A 22,264-nucleotide genomic window follows, 5' to 3' on the forward strand; every position below is an offset into this window, starting at 1 on the left:
CCCCTCCATGGTCTTCTGAGGTGGGCACTATTACTACTCAGTTTTCCAGAGAGGATAACCAACTTGCTGGAGGTCAAAAAGCTAGTGAGAGTGCGGCCAGAGATTTAATCCGTGCAGTCTGGAGCAAGAGCTGAGGGTGACATCCCAGGATCTGATGCTTTGAGAGCTCCTTCCCGAGATGATTAGAATATGAAGCCACGGTTAAGACCCACCGACTGGTCCAGATGCTACATCGAGGTGCTTCAACTCAAAACACTTTCAGGATAAGGCAGTTAATATATCTGAAGCAAGCAGATACAGACCCCATCCTCTAACTTCTAGAATGGTACTAAATCTTTTACCTGCCAAGGAATCACCTGGGGAGATTGTTATAAATGCAAATTAATAAACCTCAGCCCCATAAAATCTTTGTTCAGTCTCCATCAAAACTACCTAGGGGTGCCTGGATGGCTCAGTCGTTAAGCGTCTGCCTTCGGCTCAGGTCATGATCCCAGGGTCCTGGGATCGAGCCCCACATTGGGCTCCCTGCTCAACGGGAAACCTGCTTCTCCCTCTCCCACTCCCCCTGCTTGTGTTCCCTCTCTCCCTGTGTCTCTGTCAAATAAATAAATAAAATCTTAAAAAAAAAAACAAACTACCTACATTTTATTTTTAAATGCAAATTTCTGGGTCCATGGTAACCACTGCTCTAAAATCACTTTACATGCTAATACATTTTAGCATTCTCAGATTTTGAGTCTGGGCTCTCAAATAGGAGATGATCATTTTATTCATTTGAGAAATATTTCCTGAGCATCTATTATAAAAAAGGAATGTGTAGGCATTGGGTAAACAGCAGGGAATAAATCCAACTCCTTCCCCAAGGAGTTCATATGCTGCTGGGGAAGGGAAACAGTATGAGCAAATAAATATATGTCACATGGGTAAGTGCAAGGGAGAAAAGTCAGTCAGGGGTAGGCTTTCTGATAGGGTCACATTGCTACAAAGGATGTGAGAAAGCGAACCATGGAACCCGGAAGAGCTCAACAATGTCCAGACTGAAGAAACAACAGAAAAGTACAAAGTCTGTGAAGGGAGAGCTTGCATGGTATGTTGAAAAGACAAGGAGACCAGTGTTTGGACAAGAGAGAGAGAAGAAAAGTAGTAGTATAAAATGTCGAAGAGGTGGTAAGGAAATGGATCACATTGAGTGCTGAAGGCCAGGTAATCTCAACTCTGTGTGACATTAGAAAACACTGGAAAATGACATTATCTGCCTTATGTTTTAACGGATCAGCCTAGATACCATATAGAGGATATACTGTGTGGGGAAACTGTAGGAACAGGAAGACCAACTGGGGAGCTATCGCCGTAGTTCAGGCAAAAGAAGATGGTAGCATGACCAGTGGTTAAGAAGTAGTCAAATCCTGGATATATTTTAATGAGCGTACCATGATGATTTTTCAAATGGACTGGATATGGGCCATGAATGAAGAGAGGGATCAAGGATGACTAGATCTAATGTTTTGGCATTTAGAGCTTAGTAAATTTGGTATAGGTAAAATACACTCCCAGCAAGTTCCTAACCGGGTACCAATGTGAAGCTTGTTTTATTTATAACTTAAGCAACATCTTCCATGGAGCACTGAAGGCAAAATACAGGAGTACATATCATCCAAATGACTGTGATTCATTAAAACCCATATTCTTCCTGACTTGAAACACTGAAAACAAGACAATTATTTCATTACCAGTAACTAGAGTAGGAAAAGGTAAAAAGAGCTAATTTTCTCAGTGATATTTATATCAGGAGGGAGTTGATTTTTAATACCAGAAAAATACAAATTTTTCCTGTAGTAATTAATGCTTCTAATAATTCTTGAGTATGTGGAGATATTGGAAACATTTTACATTCATCATTAACAATAAAAAAAAAAAAGAAGAAAGTACTTCAAATAAGAGCCAAAAGGTGGACAGTCCATGGAAAATTCCCCTGCTCTATTTCTTCCATCTTCAGAGTTTACATCCTACCATTTTGGATCAAATTTCTGCATTTTTAAAAAGTACTATTAGTTACATAAAATATTCTGTTTTGTGTGCCTAATATAAAAATGCACCTTGCTACTCTTTGTCGAGATAAATAAAAGGTTTGTATCTACTAAAGATATAAGAACTTTGTTAATAAGAGCAATGTAACCTGTTGCATTTTTCATGTATAGTTAAGTTTTGTTCAAAGCCTATAGTACCCCTTAGGTTAGGAATAATGAATTGTTTTAATAGTAACTCCCCTATTTGGCTCTTGTCTTCTTGCCCTATTTCAAAAGATTGGGTCCTATGTCTGTCTTTTATTTTAAACCATCTGAAATTCTTTGTGGATACAGATACCGTATGAATAATAAATGAATGTAAATGTATGAGCTGACTTTTAAATACATACCTATTTTGTACTCTGTATTCTTTTTCTTAAGCTCCATTCAAGCTTTGATCATTGTGCAGAAATATTTGTCAATGATTCCAAAATTTAAGTACAAGTTTATTGCTCCTAAACCTAATCTAATGGGAATAAACACACAGGATTTCCTATCTAACCAAATAAAACCACAACTATGCCTATCCACTGCAAGCTATGTTTTCATGTGACTCACAAGTTAATACTTTTGATTTTAAAATGTGTTCTCTTTCCTAATTACTGTTACGGAAGCTTGAGACAAAATGTCATTTAAAAAGTAGCTAATTTGGTACAAGATTTTAAATTCTAGAAGGACTCTGCCCTCCAATGGAGGACAAAAATCTGCTGAGGAATAGAGTAATATGTAAAAACAAACTGACATTTATCTGCAAGTTCATATTTCAAAGAAGGGAAAAATCATTCTGTAGGAATAGGAAAAAAAAAAAAAGGTATATACCAGAGATTCAGGGTTGTATATAAAAATGTACTTGTTTAGGGCGCCTAGGACTGTCCACCTTTTGGCTCAGTCGTTAAGCGTCTGCCTTCGGCTCGGGTCATGATCCCAGGGTCCTGGGATCAAGTCCCACATCGGGCTCCCTGCTCGGCAGGAAGCCTGCTTCTCCCTCTCCCACTCCCCCTGCTTGTGTTCCTGCTCTCGCTGTCTGTCAAATAAATAAATAAAAAATCTTGAAAAAAAATGTACTTGTTTAGAAACTGTAACAATATTTGATGGACTATATTAATAGATGATAAGAAGGCTTTCAATGAACACATGCTCCAAATCTTCAGACTATTGTCAACAGATGAAATGAAAGAAACTTTTCACACAAGTTGAAAACGTCTTAAAAATGTCTTTCTTTGGTAGTTGTGGACTAGGTTGTCAGGTAAATTCTAATATAGTACCCTGCAAAGTGAACTCAAAGCATAGAATAAAAGCACAAGTGCACACACATGCGCATGCTATACCAATGTGCCTTTATGGCCTAGATTTCAAGGGGAAAAAATAGACAGTCTCTGAACTATCCATGTTTCACCAGCTGGCACATCTGAGGGAGAGCTCCCATATACATTAATGCATTATCCTTATCACTGTAATTGATACCTAACACTGTTCTTAATCCATCATATGCAGTCCTGAATGGAAGGACATTTATCTCCATGTAAGATGACCATCACTTCGAAACCCTAAGTGATCTCAAATTTCTTAAATCACAATACTGCAGAGAAAAATAATACATGGTGCTACTGATTCATTCCCTGGCTGCCAAATGAAGATGTGATCTCACATACCTGAGCACACTGCAGACTTCCTGTTTAGTGAGTTCTGATACTATTTCCAAGTACCAGAGGAAAGAGAAGAAAGATTACTAGGCCCAGATTTTACCAGCTGACTAGGTCTTTTTCCTGGAGTGGGAAGGAGGCTTTGACGCCATCCAGAGATCCTGCAGGGCAAACATGGGAAGACTTATCTTTATTTCCCCTCTAATGATGTTTTAGAACTTTAGGGTGACTCATCATGGCCATCATAAAGCCTTTTTTGTAATGAAAAGCCTTACAGGAGGCATTCTCCTTTCTTACATTAACATAAATTCTTCTTTTTCTACAATGAGTCCTTTGAAGCATTAAAGAATATCTCAAGACAACTGTGTCATGGCAGAGTCCTAATCTGTACTAAAAGTTGGACAGGTCTTCAAAATTCTCATCACCTAAGAACCTCCAGTAGAAACAATGAAACCAGGTCCCAGGGGCTTCAGATTTATTTAAAGGGAAAATAACACCAGACAAATCACAGACTAAAGCAATAATAATAAAATATTATTATGAATAACTATAAGGCGACAAAGTCAACAAAATAGGTAACATGCATACATTCCTATAAAAAATTCCAAAACTGTTTACAGTAAGAAATAGAACACTTAAATAGACCAAAAATCAAGATAAAAATAGAAAGTGAAATAATCAGAGAATACCCTAAAAAGTTACTTACGCTGAGTAATTACAAACAAGTTTCTCCTTCTATATGTATTGTCATAAAGAACAAGGTCTACTTTATAAAGTGACAAAAGTTGCAGAAATATATTTATAGCATGATGTTATTTTTAAAAAGTATACATACACATATTTACCCATTCTTAGGGAAAACAGTCTGGAAAATTATACACCAAACTGTTAAAAGTGGTTTCCTCTGGGGTACTAGTTAGAGTAAGAATTAGTTCAACTTCATATACTTCATGCTGTTTCAATTCTTACAAATACGTATTACTTTTATTTAAAAGAATTCTGGATAAAAACAAAACTTGGTGAAATACATGGTCAAAATTCAAAACACTGAAAATAATCAGAAGAATCCAGCTATTTCCCCAGATACCAAGGAAAGCTTCCAGAAAGTGTAGAAGAGAATTGGCTGGATTGAGTCACAAATAGTGACAAACTCATGCTTTGACTTTGGAAACAGACGAGCACAGATGGTTAAAGCTTATGGCCCATCTCTGTGACCTGCAAGTAGCTACAGCCCAGGAACTATATGGACTCAGAAACTGCGCAGCCAGTGCCCCATTGTGTGGAGACTGCTTTCTCAGGTAGACAAGAGGTGTATTCAGCTTCTTCTATTCCATTCACACCAGCCTCTCTATATTCATTCAGAAACAACGCCCAATGTGCAACACGGCCAGGTATAAAAAAAAAGAAAGGGGGGAGGAGGGGGAATTATGCACTGCATCTCGGCTGGTATAGTTCCCTCAAATAAAGCAGTCTAATGGAGTGTAGGGACAGAAAGAGCATGTGAGCAGTGCACTTTTCATTATTGTGTAATCGACTGCCTCAGATTTTCTAAGCTATGCCTTCTCTTCCTCATACTGAACAGGGCAGGGGCTAAAGAGACAATCCAGTAGTATCTAATGGATGCTGCAGAGAATGGAATTTGAGCAAAAGGCTGTACACAAACTACATGCTTAAATTTATGTAATTTTATATCTGACAGGAAGGCTACCATTATTCACATGGACGGTAAAGGGGACATGGCTCAAATCGGGGCACAGTGAATGCCTGTCTACTTGTTGCTCCAGATACAGAATTCTCCTAGCTTTCCCAGGTCCTGATAAAGATGCACACATCATTACTGGATAAACACTAGGTATTAATAGAACTCTTCTTGTTCAAAGCTGAAAAGCTAAAAAACAAATGAGGACAATGTGAGGGTTTATTAAAAAAAAAGAGAAAAGAGCAATGACCTATCCCAGTAAAGATTCATGTGAGGAGTTTTATTTTATCAACTTGGAGACAGCACTGTGACCTGACGTACCTTCTGACACCTCCTCTTCTAGACTCGGTGCCTCCTGAAGAGAAAATGGCTCTCTGGCCTTCGTATCCCCAGCATACCATCGATACTGAAATCAATCAGTTCATTCACAGGGTTCCTAAAACTTTTCCCTGAAGATGTTTTGAACTAAGAGTTTACACCCAAAACAGCAGCATCAGCCTCTTTTTCTACCATCTCCGACAAGATGGTAATTCAGTGATGGGAGATGGGTAGTTAGGTCTGGGGATGGGCTAATGTACTCAGAACTAGAATTTGGAATTATTATGAGCAGAGGAAATCGAGTATTTGAACCTTTTTTGCCAATAAAATGTTAAAAGCCTTTTGAGAGTGTAAGAAAACATAACACTGACTACTCTCATAATCTGTTTCCAATGTTACTTCAAATACGTAAGGGAGGACTCATTTGCAGAAAACCCCATGCTAGCTTGTTGCCCCAGAATCCTGTCATGGTTGGCAGTGCAGCCTCTGAACACAGATTACCAGAATACACGTACTGACTAGCACTTAGTAACCGTGTGAACTTCGTGAAGTCAGCTCACCAAGCCTCAGTTTTATCAGGAAAATGGTTGTTGCGAAACTCAGATATATGTTAAATGTTTTGCACAGTTCCTGTTGTATAGACAGTCTTAAGTATCTGCTATATTGGCATTCCTGCTTTGATTCTTTGCCTCCAATCACGCCTCAACTCAACAAAGGGCAAATAAAGAAAACAGGTGAAATATGTACATTAATTTATTCTTCACTAATACTGAACTAGGCATATGTGTATGTCTTAGTCTTTACCAAATAATATACATACGTCTATACATATATACAAATATATAGAGGTATTTGTATAAAACTGAATATTCATGATTTTAAATTTCACAAACACTGTCAGATAAAAAGCGGACTACTCTTTGAGTTAATATCTCATTCCATGTTCAGTCTGAAATATATATTACGTAAGACTATTAAAAAAGGGTAATGTAAGTCAGTAACATTGTAATAAACCTGACTGCTTTATCAGATCAAGGTGGAATGCAATAACTTCTAATATCATGTAGAGAAACAAGCAATCAAAAGCACACAATTCAGGTCTTAGAAAATGGATTTATCCTAAATTGGTCTATAGCACCGGAAGACAGCAACTCTGCCACATACACCTAAAGTAAACCACTCCTGTTAAGTACGCTGTAGCTCACTCAGAAGAGCACTTCTCCACAAGACTACTTGTTTAAGCAGATCCCTTTGTGCAAAACCAAACCGCTAGCCGTTACATACTTTGCACTCAGTAAAAGCTGAGTGAGTTAACGTAAGGACGTTTTCTAACCCCATACCCATGCTAAAATCATTAACAATGCTGATATAAAAACCAGGGTAGGAAAAGAAGCCAAGCACAGATGGTGGCGGGCAGACACATTAGTGGCTGACACATGGAAAAAACAACAAGGAAAGTGATTTTTAGTGTAGGGTACAGAACAGGTTCTCCGAAAGGGCTGCAAGGGGTAAATGAAGACAGTCCTTCTTTATTCCCCTTTCTCCTTTATGCCCCTAGCCGCCACCATACTGGAAATTTTGAGCAAAAGGAACATTTTTAACTTATTCACAAGAAGGCATTAAGATAACACAATGTTATTTGTGAAAAAAATTTACACTGTGGTTAAAATGAAAGGTAAACTATATAGTTAAACCTTTTACATGTTTTATAACAATCTCACAGAAAATAATGTTTTCTAAAATTACAGTATTTTACATATGCTAAGCTGAATGACAATATTAGATTACATCTTCTGCAACTGTGGTGTCAAAAATCTGATAGCAAATTTGCTGCTCTGTTCCACTTGTGACATTATACGACTTGATGAAGCATTCCAACCACGGATATGCATCTATAAATGAGAAAAAAAATGTTACTTAACCATTAAAACTAAACAAATACCTCTGAAATATGTATCTAAGCATAATGCTTAGCTAGAAAAATTAAAATATAATTTAGCTTGAAAAGTAAATACACTTACCAAATTTAATATTATCTACTCTTCCAAATACACACTGGTTTCTTGTTACTGTTTTGTAACAATCCTAATTTGATTTTTTTTCCAACAGAAAACAATAATTAAATGTAGGGTTTTCCAAATGTTTGACAACAAAGGTAGCAGCCATCTCATTCCCAACTTTTCTTCCTTTTCTTCCTGCTGCTGACCTCCCCAGGTTTTTTTGTTTGTTTGTTTTTCTTTTTTTCTTGGTTGACTGCAAAGAAACCGAACCTGAGGTTCACATCAGCTCAGGCTCTTATACACCTGACTAGCTGAAACTCCCATCAGGTACCAGGCACTGAGTCCAGACAATGTTGGCAGCTGTAGGTGCTATTTCCAAGCTTCGGTCATGACAGCAATAAATCTATTTAATATTTCTAGAAAAGTTTCTTAATGCTTCTTCAAGTTCAAGTTTAAAAGTCACTTAATATAGTCAATATTGGCAAGAGTCAAGCAAGACAGGCACTCTCCTCCACTGCTGGTAGAACTATAAATAGGTAAAATATTCTTGAAAAGCAATCTGGCAGCATGTATCAAAAGCCTACCAAACCCGTGCTTTTTAATGAGACGTTTATTTCAAGAAATCTATCCAAAAGAATTAAAACCAAAATCAAAGCTGCCATCAAATAAAAGTATGTAAGTTAAACCTTGTTACAGATGTATAAAAGCTCTTTTTGGAATTGTTACAAAATTCAAAGACTGACCAGGGGAAAATAAAGGCCGATTAAAAATAACCTAAAAAAATTAAACTGACAGCAGCTAAACCTGCAGCTGGCAAAATTTGTTACTGATGAAAAATTGTTAGAAGAATCAAACTGTCTTACTATGATTGAGGTCTTCAAATTTCAATGTAAGTAGAAATAATGGCCACAAAAGGAAGTCAGTGGCAGTAGATGTAATCGATACAATTTGACCTGAACATCTGGTTGATGAATCAAATGTTATCCAGACAACTACAGCTGATAAAAAACAATTAGTAAAATAAAAATGCATAAAACCTGAAACTAGTTAATATTATGATATTAATAATATGAACAGAAATTCATGAATGAATTAAACTGGCTAAATGAAGCCTGTTATAGAAAATGTTTCTTGTCAAAATTTCAAATGTTTGTATGCATAAAAACAGTATCAAATGTCCTTGTGATCAAAACTGCCTCCCCTTTATTATATTTCAAAAAATTTAAAAATCTTTTCATTTCAGGAACTATGATTCTTAACTATTTTCTCCCTGCCACTGTCTTCATCAAAAGGCAGATCAGACAATAATTTATTTAGATTCAGACTTCAAAGTTTTCATACCTCTAAGACTACAGATTAGATACATGTTAAATACTGTTTCAAGAAAAAGAATGATGAGATTGTTAAAAAATATTATTGCCTACCAATTTTTATTCCTGAAGGACAAAACATATCCAAGATCATATCCATACTCTGCTGAAGGCCATCATTGATTAGGATTTCTGATGCTGGGATCTGGAAGAATTTGTCCTTAAAAAAAATTATAGAAGAAAAAAGGAAATTAATCTTTTTTTTTTTTTAAAGATTTTATTTATTTGAGAAAGAGAAAGAGAGCACTACCGGGGGAGGGGGGGGAGGGAGAGGGGGTGAAGCAGACTCCCCACTGAGCAGAGAGCCCAACAACAGGCTCGATCCCAGGACCCCGAGATCATGACTTGAGCCGAAGGCAGATACTCAACTGACTGAGCCACCCAGGTGCCCCGGAAGTTGATCTTTTTTTTAAAGTCATAATTAATATGAAAAGTATTTCAATATTATCTAATTAAAATAATCTAGACTATTTTATTCTATCAAGATTGTAGAATTCAGAGTTCTAGTCTGAACTCTTAAAATATGATTTACTACTTTAATCTAAAACCAGTATTGGATATACATATAAAAAATCCCATTAACTGCTCTGACTTAATGATAGTAAGAATAATGGTATTTAGAAAAGAGTGAGGTCTATCATTCTCTTTGTGTACAGGAAAAAATCTAGTGTTAAGTTTAAAAGAGTATAACATATGTTGTATATTTATTTTTCTTTCCTCTATCAGTTTATACTATACTTTCTTGAAAGAAGGGATTTTGTTTGCTTTGTTCACTGCTATAACCCCATCATATACAACAGTACCTAGCACACAGCAGGTGCTCATTAAATATTTATTCGATAAATGAACAAATGAATTGTTTAGGTGGGAGGAAAAATTCTCTCAACCTTACCCCAGATTGTTTCCCAATGTGTGCAGTAAAAAAATTCGACCTTACCACTAACAGAAATCTGGCATCTGCCCTTGGCTTCTGGAAATAATCTTTAAGCCCTTCGAATATGCCTGTTAGGAATGTCCTTGTTTGTCACACTAGAGATAGAGGGTGCAGAGGTTGTGGAATGTGATATTAGCTTGATCTTCAGAGGGGCTGAAAACTGAGATCAGCCATATGGGCTGTCAACCATGACTACATGACAGAGCCCCAGTGAAAACTCTAGACACTAAGGCTCAGTGAGGCTTCCCTGGCTCTCAATACACAATACATGTGTACTGTGACACATAATTATCAGGCTGGTAACACTGTCTGCTACTCCATGGGAAGAGCACAACTGGATGCTCCATGTTTGGAACTTCCTGGACTCTGCCCTATGCAGCTCTTCCCTTGGATGATTTTGATTTGTATCCTTTAGGTGTAATAAACCATAATAGCATTTATAACTTAGAGGAAGTTACTGGGAGTCTTTCTAGTGGATTATCAAAACTTAAGGGTGGTCCTGAGAACCCCCAAGCTTGGAACTATTGTTAGAAATGAGGGAGGTTTATGGATAGCTCCCTAGCTTCACACAATATAGCCACCGACCTTCCAAAGTAATTTAGTTCCCTTTAATATGGAAATGTGGAGACTTCAAAAACCTAGTGAAATGCTGCTAGACAGAAGGTGTGCTCACACCTCTGCCTTTGGCTCCTGGAGCAAAACTGAAGAGTCTCTCCTCAAATTCCTATTCTTCAATTTATCATTACATGGATATTAAATTTAGAGTCAAATCAAAACAGGATAAATATACAGACACCTTAATTTATGTGCTTGCATTTTATTTTTTTAAGTTGTCTTAAATCCTCTCAGTAATAAAGTAGGAATGAATAAATACATTAAAATTAAAAAAATATTTTACTTAGAAATATCTACACTACCTCTGTTACTTACAGAATCCATGAGATAAGCTTCCAATACTCCTGTTCCATCATCAAGAGTAAATGTCATTACAAACACATGTTGAAGGGGTACAATACCCAGTACTAGTGAAGGGAAAAAAGATCAAACCATATGAATCTTCTATTCCATAAAATCAAAGTAAAGTAAAAATTGTTGTATGATATTGTTAGTTTTGTTTATTAAAATAATTTAAGATAAACAACTTATATATATGCCTTTTGTTCTCCAATAACAATATATATTAAACTCATTTAGCAGATTCATTTTAGAACATTACACTATACCTATATAGCGGCAATGACTCATGAGCATTGATGAAATATTAATATAATGTATCTTTAAAATGAGTTGATAACTTGATAGAAAACATAAAAACTCATTCATGTACTACAATTCATTGCATGTTAGCCTCATAAAAGACAAAATTAAAATACCAGAATGTTCTAAAAAAATTTATGATTTTGTAACGTCTCTCCCCTTTGTATTATAAATATAGGGATCACTCATTTTTTAAGATATCATCTAGTTGAATGGACAAAAATGTTAGAAGATGGGATTTCATGATTTGATAAGATGAGGAAGAAGAAATTAAAGAGATATTAAATGATATGAAAATTCATAGGTTAAAATGGTACTTTGTGTTTGGAAATGGGAGACATTTAATATGTTTATAAAATGAAATACTGTCTTTCATTTGTGGAATCCATATTTAAAAGGATTAATTAAGGGACAAGTAAGAAGAATAAATCAGAGTACAGAGAAATGAATTAGGGCATACAGACATGACAAAAATTGTTAATACAGAGGACTTGATTTGTAGGATTCTAAAGGTCTCCATAGGTTAAAACTGAGCTAATACCAAGAAGGGTGAACGTAAAATCTACCCTGAGGGACCACACACACAAAGAATTGCATTAAGAATGGGATGGGGAGACCATGCTGGAAAGCAGGGAGCTCAAATGAAAGGAACCTGGAATTTCACTGGACCGCAAACAAAATATGAGATAGCAGTATCATACAGTTAGATTGCAAAGAAAAAAAAAAAACAGAACCAAGTACACAAATAAATATCGATACAATAAAATTTTCAGGCTAGTAGAAGCAAAGTGTCCAATTTTAGAGAAATAAAGGTTTTCTTTATATTCTGAACTGGCCAACATTTGCAGCCCTATTTGCAGCTTTTAATGCCAAACTTTGAGAACAATGGTAAAATGAAATGTTTACTAAGGAGGAAAACAAAATAGTAGGGAATGTGGGAAAATACCAAATGAAGTGAGGGTGCCTAGTTGGAAAAAGAAAGACTCAGTGAAGGTTTGACAGATACCTTCAAATGTGCAAAGCCTGTTAATCTTACAGAAGGCATGTATTCTAATTCTAGTGGACAGAATGTGGTCCGTAGTTTTGCTTCACTAAGAACTACTTAAAAATTAAGGGGTATGTTGCCTTGCAATGTAATGAGTCCCCTGTCAATGACAGAGTTTTAAGCCAATGCTGGATGATCACAGTTAAAGAATATGATATAATAAGTTTCTTATTATTCCAGCTAAAGATGTGTAGTGGGTAAAGAGCTGTAATAGCCATCTCTAAAACTGTTTTTAATACAAAAATACTGTGAACTGGAGGGATTTTTCAGAATCTGTATTTATGATTAATAATCACTACTAAAACAAATTATTGAACATTAAATTGTAATGATTAAAGATACTGGCAGATCCTGGAAGCAAGTTTTCAAACATTTTAAACTTCACTTTATACTTTTATTATAATCACCGTGAACTGTTTTAAGTAAAGTTTAAACTTTAGCTCAGTCTTTGCTCTGGTTTTACAATATCAACAACTGAAATAGAATCAGTGAGGTCACCTTATACGAACACAGTTATAGTTGCAGGACACAGAAATTTGCTAACCTTCTGCCACAGAAGAAGGAATCCATGGTGTTTTATCAACCAGGGAATTTAGAGTTTTTATTGGTCTCAAAGTAGAACACTGTTTACATCTGAAATTAATGACAGAAAAAAAACATAGGCATTTAAAAATAATTATTATAACATTTAATTATAACTTATCTTCACTGTTCAAACATGCAGTTTGAAGTTAATTATTAAACAACAGTGTTGCACCTTTCATATTGTAATGCACATATTACAAGCAGAATTGTAAAAAAAAATAAGCTTTTTACAACAGAAGCAATCAAAAAGATAGTATGGTTCAGAATAAACAACTAAGTTGAGAACAAGAGAGAGGGTCCAGATTCACATTGTTAATTAATTTGGCTGATTTTGTTGGCAAAACGAAAAAGTTGAAAGAGACATCTCTGAGGACTCTCTCATTTGATGGCTCTGTGATATAACAGCTAAGGTCTTAAGTAAATATAACCAATAGGAGAAAAGTATTGTCAATAAGGAAGTCGGTACTAGCAAGACTTTGATTAATATATTCAGTGAACACATATTTAGAGGTTCACAGTTTATAATGCCTAATATTATACTTATCTTTTGTAATATAAGTCAATCTGAAACTATAAAATATACTAAAAATGCATGTTATTTAGTATAGGTATTTTGATTTATATACAAACATACTTTAAGTACAAGTAATTATTTTTTATATCATCATAAGATTAGATGTTGATAAGAAAATATACTTGAACAAAAATATAAAAATCAATGTCCAAAAGGTTCATGCAGACTCCTTTTCATTTCTAATCTGGCGAAAAACAGAGGGTCCCTATATTAAATATTCTCCTCTTCCACCCTTCAAATACATAGATACTTCTTCTTTAACAGAAAAAAAAGGCAATAGAATGAAGACATATTATTTCCTTAAAAACAGGCTGTGATGTTAACTCTAGACATTGATAAAGCAAGTATGCAAGCTAAAAATTAAGTATACAAATTAAAATATAAGGGTAACAAGTAAAAATTAAGTACAGAATTCATTACTTCCAAATCAGTAAAAGTGGGAAAAGGGGAAAATTAAGAACATTTTTATAAATGAATCCAGTAGAAGACTAGAGGGAAAAAATAAGCTAAATAATAACAAAAAAAAGGGGAAAGAGTAGACATGTGAGTGCAGAACAACATAAAACATAGAAATAAAACCTAAATATATCAGTAATTAACATATTTTAAACTCATCTATTAAAAAACTAAAATCTAGTCCTAATTATTTATTTGAGACTTCCTAAAATGTAACAACAAAGAAACATGAAAGCAAACCATCAAGAGCCTCAAAATATACAAAGCAAATACTGACAGAATAAAAGATCACAAACATACCACCACAGAGGACATTAAGCACACTCTCTAAGTGATTAAACAGACAAAGTTACAAAGGAAAAAGAAGTTTTGAATATGATTAACAAGCTTGTCTAACGGACATAACTAAACACTATTAAACATTAAACACAGCTATTAAAGAATACATGTTCTTCTTAAAATATAGGCAATATATACAAAATCTGAACAAACATTTTGGGATAAAGCAAAGCTAAATGAATCTCAAAGAATCATTATGATATATATCAAGCTATTTGGTTAAAAAGTAATCTAATTAAAATACAAAAAAGGGGCGCCTGGGTGGCTCAGTCGTTAAGCGTCTGCCTTCAGCTCAGGTCATGATCCCAGGGTCCTGGGATCGAGCCCCGCATCGGGCTCCCTGCTCCGCGGGAAACCTGCTTCTCCCTCTCCTATTCCCCCTGCTTGTATTCCCTCTCTCGCTGTGTCTCTCTCTGTCAAATAAATAAATAAAATCTTTAAAAAATAAATAAATAAATAAAATAAAATACAAAAAAAATATAGAACCTAAAATGCGTCTGTGAAAACTTCAAAACACAGTTAAATAATTAATGGGCCTAAGAAGAAATCATAATGAGAATTAGGAAACATTTAGAAGAGATTAAAAAAAAAAAAAGAACAAACACCACTACCTATCAAATCCTGGGTTAAAGCTATGGCCATTTATTCAGGGGAAATATTATGGGCTTAAATGTAAATATTAAAAAATATACGAAAAATTAGTAAGTGAGATAAGCATTCAATTAAAAAGGTTTGAAAAAGAAAAACCAAAGAAACCTAAAAAAAGTAAATGCAGAAAATAAAGATAAAAAAAGAAAAGCCAAGGAAACCTAAAAAAAGTAAATGCAAAAAATAAAGATATGAACAATAATATAACAATAGCGAGTATCAGAACAAATCTAGTTGCTTTGGCAAAAAAGGTAAAAAAAAAAAGGTGCAAATAATATTAAGTGGATTCATGAACAAAGTGGAGATTTAAAAATCATCAAAAGTACTATAAACACTTTTATGTCAATAAGTTTAAATTTACATAAGAGATGAAAACTTTTCTAAAAAAAATTCATTAATAAAATAGATTCAAGAAATAAAAAACCGTAAGAGATGTATAACTGTTAAAGAAACTAAAGCATTAGTTTAAATTCTGTTTAAAAAGAATCAGGTCCAGAAATCTGAGTAAAGTAACTAAAACCTAAGTAAGCAAAATCTTTAAGATTTCACAAGCATTTTGATAAATATAATCATATTACTATTTTAAAAATTTGTAAAATAAACCATAAAGTTAAAAAAGTACAAGAGAGACTACAAATTTCTTGAAATGCATGCCTGTTTCTAGCTCCAAATATATTCTGATTATCTTCCAATTCCTCAGTGCCAACTACTCTGTAACTTCCTGGCACAGAAACTTTGGAATTCAATCACTTAACTTTTATGAGGATACAGCTCTGAACCTTTCTCTGTACTATTATCTAAATCTTTATGAAAGAAAACAAATGAATATTAGCCCCTGGGTTAGCCTTATACTTAGCACATTGTAGGTAGTCGATACATATGGCTACCAAAAGAATAAATATATACCACAAAAATCTAGTACATATAAATTGGTATCCATTGACTATATAGCTACTACTAGGATAAAATAATAAAAATTATTGCTATGCAGTTTTTAATTCCCAAAATTCCCAGATTTGAAAGCATACCCATAGTGATGTATTTTTCCTTGTATAAGGAATGGTGCTGAAAGATCAAGGACTTCCAAGTCTTCATGGCCAGATCTCACAGGAATTACACTATGAAACTTGTTTGCGAGTTTGTAGATTTCACCAAGTGTACCTCCTATTAACAAAGAATAAATAAATCCTTCAAGTAGTACAAATATAATGAAGGCAAGATCGAGTGTCTATTAAGTAACACATGACGTATAGTAAAAGACTAAGGGGACTGAAAGAAAAAGACAATGAAGGCATGAATTTAGATGATTAATACATTTATTGTAAAATATAATAATTTGTAAACTTAGTATCCTGCCCTGATTTAAGAAACCACTGCACAAAAATGCTGAGACTTGGGCAAAATACAAGGCTTGTGAAATTTTAACCATTTTCCTAAATTTTTATACAAATTGCTCTTTTATGCCAGAACACTTTGGTTAAGTATTCAAAAGAAAATAAAATTGAGAGCCAAAGTATAACAGGATTCTCATTATTAAATTTGCTATGCACACTAATAATGTCTAGGTAAATGTAGTCTTGAGTTTGAAATAAATCTTTTAAACTTTCAGGTCAACTTTATATTTAAATACAGATGCAAGGGGGCGCCTGGGTGGCTCAGTCGTTAAGCGTCTGCCTTCAGCTCAGGTCATGATCCCAGGGTCATGGGATCAAGCCCCACATCGGGCTCCCTGCTCAGCGGGAATCCTGCTTCTCCCTCTCCCACTCCCCCTGCTTGTGTTCCTGCCCTCGCTATCTCTCTGTGAAATAAGTAACTACAGATGCAAACAGTTCAGATAATAATAATTCATGTATAGTGTTCGTTCGTTTTTCCTGAAAAATCCTCAATACTTCCAATTCTATGACAAAGTGGCCATTAAAAGCCATCATGTGGGCTGAGAAGAAAGAGGATGCCCAGTGGTGCACTACTACCAGAAGGCAGTACTCTCTCTAATCACTCAAACCTACTGGTACCTTTTCTGGTGTATTTTTCACCTAGATTGGTAATTCTTCCTCTCCAAGGAAAGAGAATACGACTTATAAAAATACTTTCGTGTACTTCCTAAAATTTGTAATGTTAAACTCAATTGTGAGGGGGAGCACTTCCAGCACAGCAGAGTAAGGACTTCCAAAAATACACTGCTCCATAAAAGGAAAAAGAACATTGGCCAAAACTGTCAAATTTGTTTTCGGAACTCTAGAAATTAACCAAAGTCTTGAAACAATCCAAGGAGTATTTATTCAGAAAAAGGAGATAAATCTTGGTAAGGACAGCAACTTGCCCGGGTCCCATTCCTCTTTGCACAACTTTGTGGAAACCACAGTTCTGCCATGTCATACTGCAGTTAGATCCTAGCTCTGATTAAGGTTATAATACTCAGAAATACGATAAAATAAAAATAGCTTGCATTTTGATGGAACACTTTTAAATTTTAAAGTGCTTTCAGATATATTTTCATTGACTTTCATTAAAAAGTGTTATTACTCTGGATATACTTATTTACTTAATATATATTTACTGAGAACCAGCTGCATGCCTGTTGTCCTACCCTAGGTGCTGAAGATATATAGATTAAAATAAACATGTATCCTGCGCTTTAGGGCAGTTACATCCTAATAAGCAAACAAATCTATAAACAGACAGATATAATGCAAATATAATACAAGAAGAAAAGTGATCTACTGAAAGTTCATACACTATGCAATAAGAACCACTCAAATCTGCCTGGTGAATCAGAAGACTGCTTCGTATGTGTAGATGCTCATTAAGTATTTCACATGAATCGCTGAGTAACAGGAATTACTGAGTTACTTCTCAACATGTACTGGAGCAAAAATTCTCAGAACAGCAATGGAATGGCAAAGAGGCACAGAGAAATATCCTGGGTTTAGGGTAGATATTTCTGCCACCAGTTTGATATGGCTGGAGGGTGGAATGAGAATTGAGAAATCGTAGATGAGACTGAAAGTTTGTGGGATGAGTGGTAATTAAAGATAGGATCAGGAGCTAAAGGTACTTCTTCAAGCTTCTTTTGAACCCTTAAGTTTAACTTGATTGACTTCATCACAGAATTGTGGGAGGCTGTGTAACACAGGAGAACCCTATGTTATACTTGATATCCTCTTAGCTGGCCCTACAAGGACAGTTCTTACAGAACCTGATAGGTCCAGGGCTTTATTTTGTTTTTAGAGCACACAAACAGTCTTACTCCATTTTTTGTGTGTGCATGTGTCTGTGTGTTTTGTTTTTATATCTATTTCCTGGTAGAGATTAAAATATTGCTAAGGGAATAAGATACCACATTTCACTCACCAAGGTGGACAAATTTTCTTAAGTGCTAGTATATGATGATGAGGTTGGGGGAACAGATAATCTCATATGCTACTAAAGCATATGAATACTATGACAGCTTTATTGGAAAGTAATTGGGCAACATTTACTTAATTCCTTGTGCCCCCCTAACTACACTTCATCCAGAGGGAAGATAAAGTTCACTGTAGAGTTACTATGTCAAAAAAAAACAGGGAACAATTCAGTTCCACTTCTACCTGTACTGGGAAAGACCTACAACTTCTCTATGATTCAGTTTTCTCATGTATAAAAAACAGCTTATAATAGTACTAGCTGAATAGGATTATTGTAATTAAATACATAGAAATGAAAATCATTTCTGGTAAACCATAAATATGTTAAAATAAAAGATGTTCATGAAAATAATACCAATGGTAATATTCATGTGTGTTCATGAATACACAATATTCATTTTCTCTGCAAATTAAAGATGATGTTCTACTTTTATTATGGAATGTTCTCAAGGAAGAAAAGTCTCAAGGAAAATAATGAAACTTTAAATTTGGCATGGGAAAAAATATGTGGTATATATATGTGATAAACATCAGATTAAAATTAGACAAAAGTGGAAAGGAAATGCAAAAATAAATATGACTCCGTTTCATTCTTTTAAGACATATGTCGAGTTATCTCCACTTGTTTCAAGGGTCCCTTCCTTGACTTACATATCAATAGATGACTTTCATTCTACTTTTATGGAACAACAGTGACATCCAGAGGCCAAAACAGCAGCAACTGTACCTAACAAGCATCCTCTTGATTAATACTCAGCTCCACAATGAGCTTGAATCTCATTAAGATTATATCCAAAAAGGTGGACAAATGCAAACACTTGAGTTCAATGTATAACTTCAAAATGTCATTCAGATTAATTTATGTATGTGTATATGTATATATTTAAATCTACCCGTTACATATAATATATTCCATTTTACGCAAGTTAAAATAACATTTTGACTTTATATGTCCTAGGTTGCCCCTAAAATATATTTAACAATCATTAATCAGAGAAAGACATAAGCAAAAGCTGTATTCTAGTAAAACAGTAACTAAAATACTTTACCTTCTATCAAAATCAGACAGTCATTTGAAAGTGGAAGAATACCATTATTTTTTACAAAATGAACAGCAACTTTTCGTTCTCCTTGATCTGTAGTGGTCCACATTTTCGAATCATATAATGATGTATTTTGTAGTTTGATATCTGGGGTTTTACTTGCACCCTCTTGTAAAACTGTATCCAAATCACCCTCATGTGGAACTTCTTGCCTAAAATCATTGACAATGAAATACAAAACAATTGGTATAAGCTTAGAAAATCAAATTTAACAAATTATCCAATTTAAAAAAATTGTTTATATGCTGATGAGCCAGCTACTTATTTTAAAATATGGAGATAGTTCACTTTGCAGATTAAATGACTCTTATTCAACAAAAAAGGTATTTGATGATACTTCATGACTAAGTAGACCCATACCATAATTACATTAACTGCCAGGAATTTCCTTATCTGGTTTTGTGATACCAAGGATCTTATAACTATTTCTAGCACCAATTAATTCTCCTCTTGTATAGAATGTTAAACTTCTCTGTGGGGGAAAAAAAGACAGCTGCCCATTCAATATCCACTTACCACCACTTATAAGTAATTCCCCTTTCATAGGGGACCTACTTTACAAATCAACATTCTCTTTGATTACTTTTAACTTAGAATAATAATTTTAAAAAGTCACCTGGTAAAGTATGTATGCAATAGAAATGGCATGATCTGGAATCAAAAGGTCTATGTCCTTATCCTGGTTCTGTCCCCAACCAGCTGGTGTAACTTTAGGTAACACCTCTTAACCCTTCTGAGATGATTTTATTTGTTTAAAAAAATGCTCAGAGAGGATGGCTTTGTTTGGCAAAGCTATATGACTTTAGAGAATTTGACAAACTGTAATTTAATAATACTTCAGCAAGTACCTGATATCTGTCTTTATATTTTAATTCCAACTACCATTTTAGCTCAAATGGGTAGCAGATGGTCCCCCATTTTATTTAAGGTTTGATGATCAAAAATCTCTACAAACAGTACCATACTTAGATTTTGGAGGGGAAAATATACATACATTAGTATTAGTGTACACACAGATGTGCACACACAAGTAAGTACTTTAAAATGGAAATGTACTGGGCGCCTGGGTGGCTCAGATGGTTAAGCGTCTGCCTTCGGCTCAGGTCATGATCCCAGCGTCCTGGGATCGAGTCCCACATCGGGCTCCCTGCTCCTTGGGAGCCTGCTTCTCTCTCTCTCTCTCTGTCTCTCATGAATAAATAAATAAAATCTTTAAAAAAATAAAATAAAATAAAATAAAATAAAATGGAAATGTACTTTATTTACACATTATATATTTAGAGGAAAGACAAATTGTATAAAAAAAGGAAAAGAGATTAAAAATAATTTCAGAATGTCTTGAGCTAATAAGTACATATTCATTCTAATGTCTTATAAATTTATTTATATATATAATAATTGATGTTTGGAATAAAGTCCGATGCACTGAGAATTCTCAATGATTAATAAAAATTTAAATTATATTTAACATATTATAAGACAGAAGTATTGCCAACAAGGCTTTCTCTATCACTTACTTAGAAATTTCATCCAGGGGCACCTGGGTGGTTCAGATGGTTAGGCATCTGCGATCGGCTCAGGTCGTGATCTCCAGGTCGTGGGATCGAGCCCCACATCGGGCTCCCAGCTCAGCGGGGCGTCTGCTTCTCCCTCTCCCCCTGTGTGTGCTCTCTCTGCCTCTCTCTCTCTCAAATGAATAAATAAAATCTTAAAAAAAAAAAAATTTCATCTAAGCAGAATTCTGTTTAAAAATTTTAGTTATTAAAGGTTTATTTTTAAGTTTTTTTGTGAAGAGAAAGTCTCCGCAAATATATATATATATTTTAAGATTTTATTTATTTACTTGAGAGAGAGAGAGAGCGCAGAGAGAGAGAGAGGGAGAAGCAGACACCCCCGCTGAGCAGAGAGCCCAACATAGGACTCGATCCCAAGACCCTGAGATCATGACCTGAGCCGAAGGCAGACACTTAACAGACTGAGCCACCCAGGCGTCCCTCCTCAAATATTTTTATAGTTTATTATTTGTTTGCATGTATCAGAGCTACTAAATTGAATTTCAGATTGCAAAAAAGCACCTACTTATCATTACTAAGAAATATCAGAACGATTTACTAAGATTTTAGTATTTTCTCTTAAAAACGTTACCACTGGAGCACTGGGTGTTATACGCAAACAATGAATCATGGAACACTACATCAAAAATTAATGATGTAATGTATGGTGATTAACATAATAAAACAAAAAAAAAAACAAAAAAAAGTTACCACTGTTTCAAAATACAATACACAAAGTCATAATTTACTCACTGCCAGGACTTAAACTGATATATATGAAAATGTATATTCATAAACATTATGAAATAGAAACTTCCATTTTATTATGGAAAATACTTACAGTGCATGACATTTAGGACAATGAAGTTTAACAGACTGAAAGAGTATTCTCGGCTTATATGACCTTAATTTTGCTCGAATACGATACTGTTGAGGAGCGTTTTGTTTCAAAATAGCACATATTGGGGTTTTCTCCAAATATTGATGATCTGTAAGTACTAAAAAGAATTTTTAATTAGAATAATCTACAAGAACAAGAATATTCATAATATAAACTCCCCAAACCAGATACAGAATTGAATTATTTAAAGTTATATTGTCAGCTTTGTTAATATTTTGCCACATTTATCATCATCATGTCTTTAGCTCTCTCTCCATATGTATCTCCTTACAGATTCATATATATGAATCATTTGAGAATAATTTCCAGATATCATGCTCCTCTATCCCTAAATATCTCAGTGTGTATTTCACAAGAAATTTCATTGTC

The 22,264-nt window shown here is 34.6% G+C and overlaps 1 protein-coding gene across 1 annotated transcript in view; it reads right to left on the reverse strand.

Annotated features, from left to right (window-relative positions):
- Nucleotides 1–4,222: 4,222 nt before the first annotated feature.
- POT1 (protection of telomeres 1) overlaps nucleotides 4,223–22,264 on the reverse strand; it is a 53,875-nt gene continuing 35,833 nt past the window's right edge. The window contains exons 10-16 of the mRNA XM_044919982.1: nucleotides 21,836–21,992; nucleotides 19,388–19,593; nucleotides 15,963–16,098; nucleotides 12,877–12,965; nucleotides 10,961–11,052; nucleotides 9,151–9,256; nucleotides 4,223–7,618 (exon numbers count right to left, since the gene is read on the reverse strand). Of these exons, the coding sequence (XP_044775917.1) occupies nucleotides 7,506–7,618; nucleotides 9,151–9,256; nucleotides 10,961–11,052; nucleotides 12,877–12,965; nucleotides 15,963–16,098; nucleotides 19,388–19,593; nucleotides 21,836–21,992 (899 nt within the window). The 3' untranslated portion in view covers nucleotides 4,223–7,505. The remainder of the gene's footprint in view (nucleotides 7,619–9,150; nucleotides 9,257–10,960; nucleotides 11,053–12,876; nucleotides 12,966–15,962; nucleotides 16,099–19,387; nucleotides 19,594–21,835; nucleotides 21,993–22,264) is intronic.

The sequence above is a fragment of the Neomonachus schauinslandi genome, chromosome 12 (assembly GCF_002201575.2).
Source record: "Neomonachus schauinslandi chromosome 12, ASM220157v2, whole genome shotgun sequence".
In the NCBI taxonomy this organism is placed as follows: Eukaryota; Metazoa; Chordata; class Mammalia; order Carnivora; family Phocidae; genus Neomonachus; species Neomonachus schauinslandi.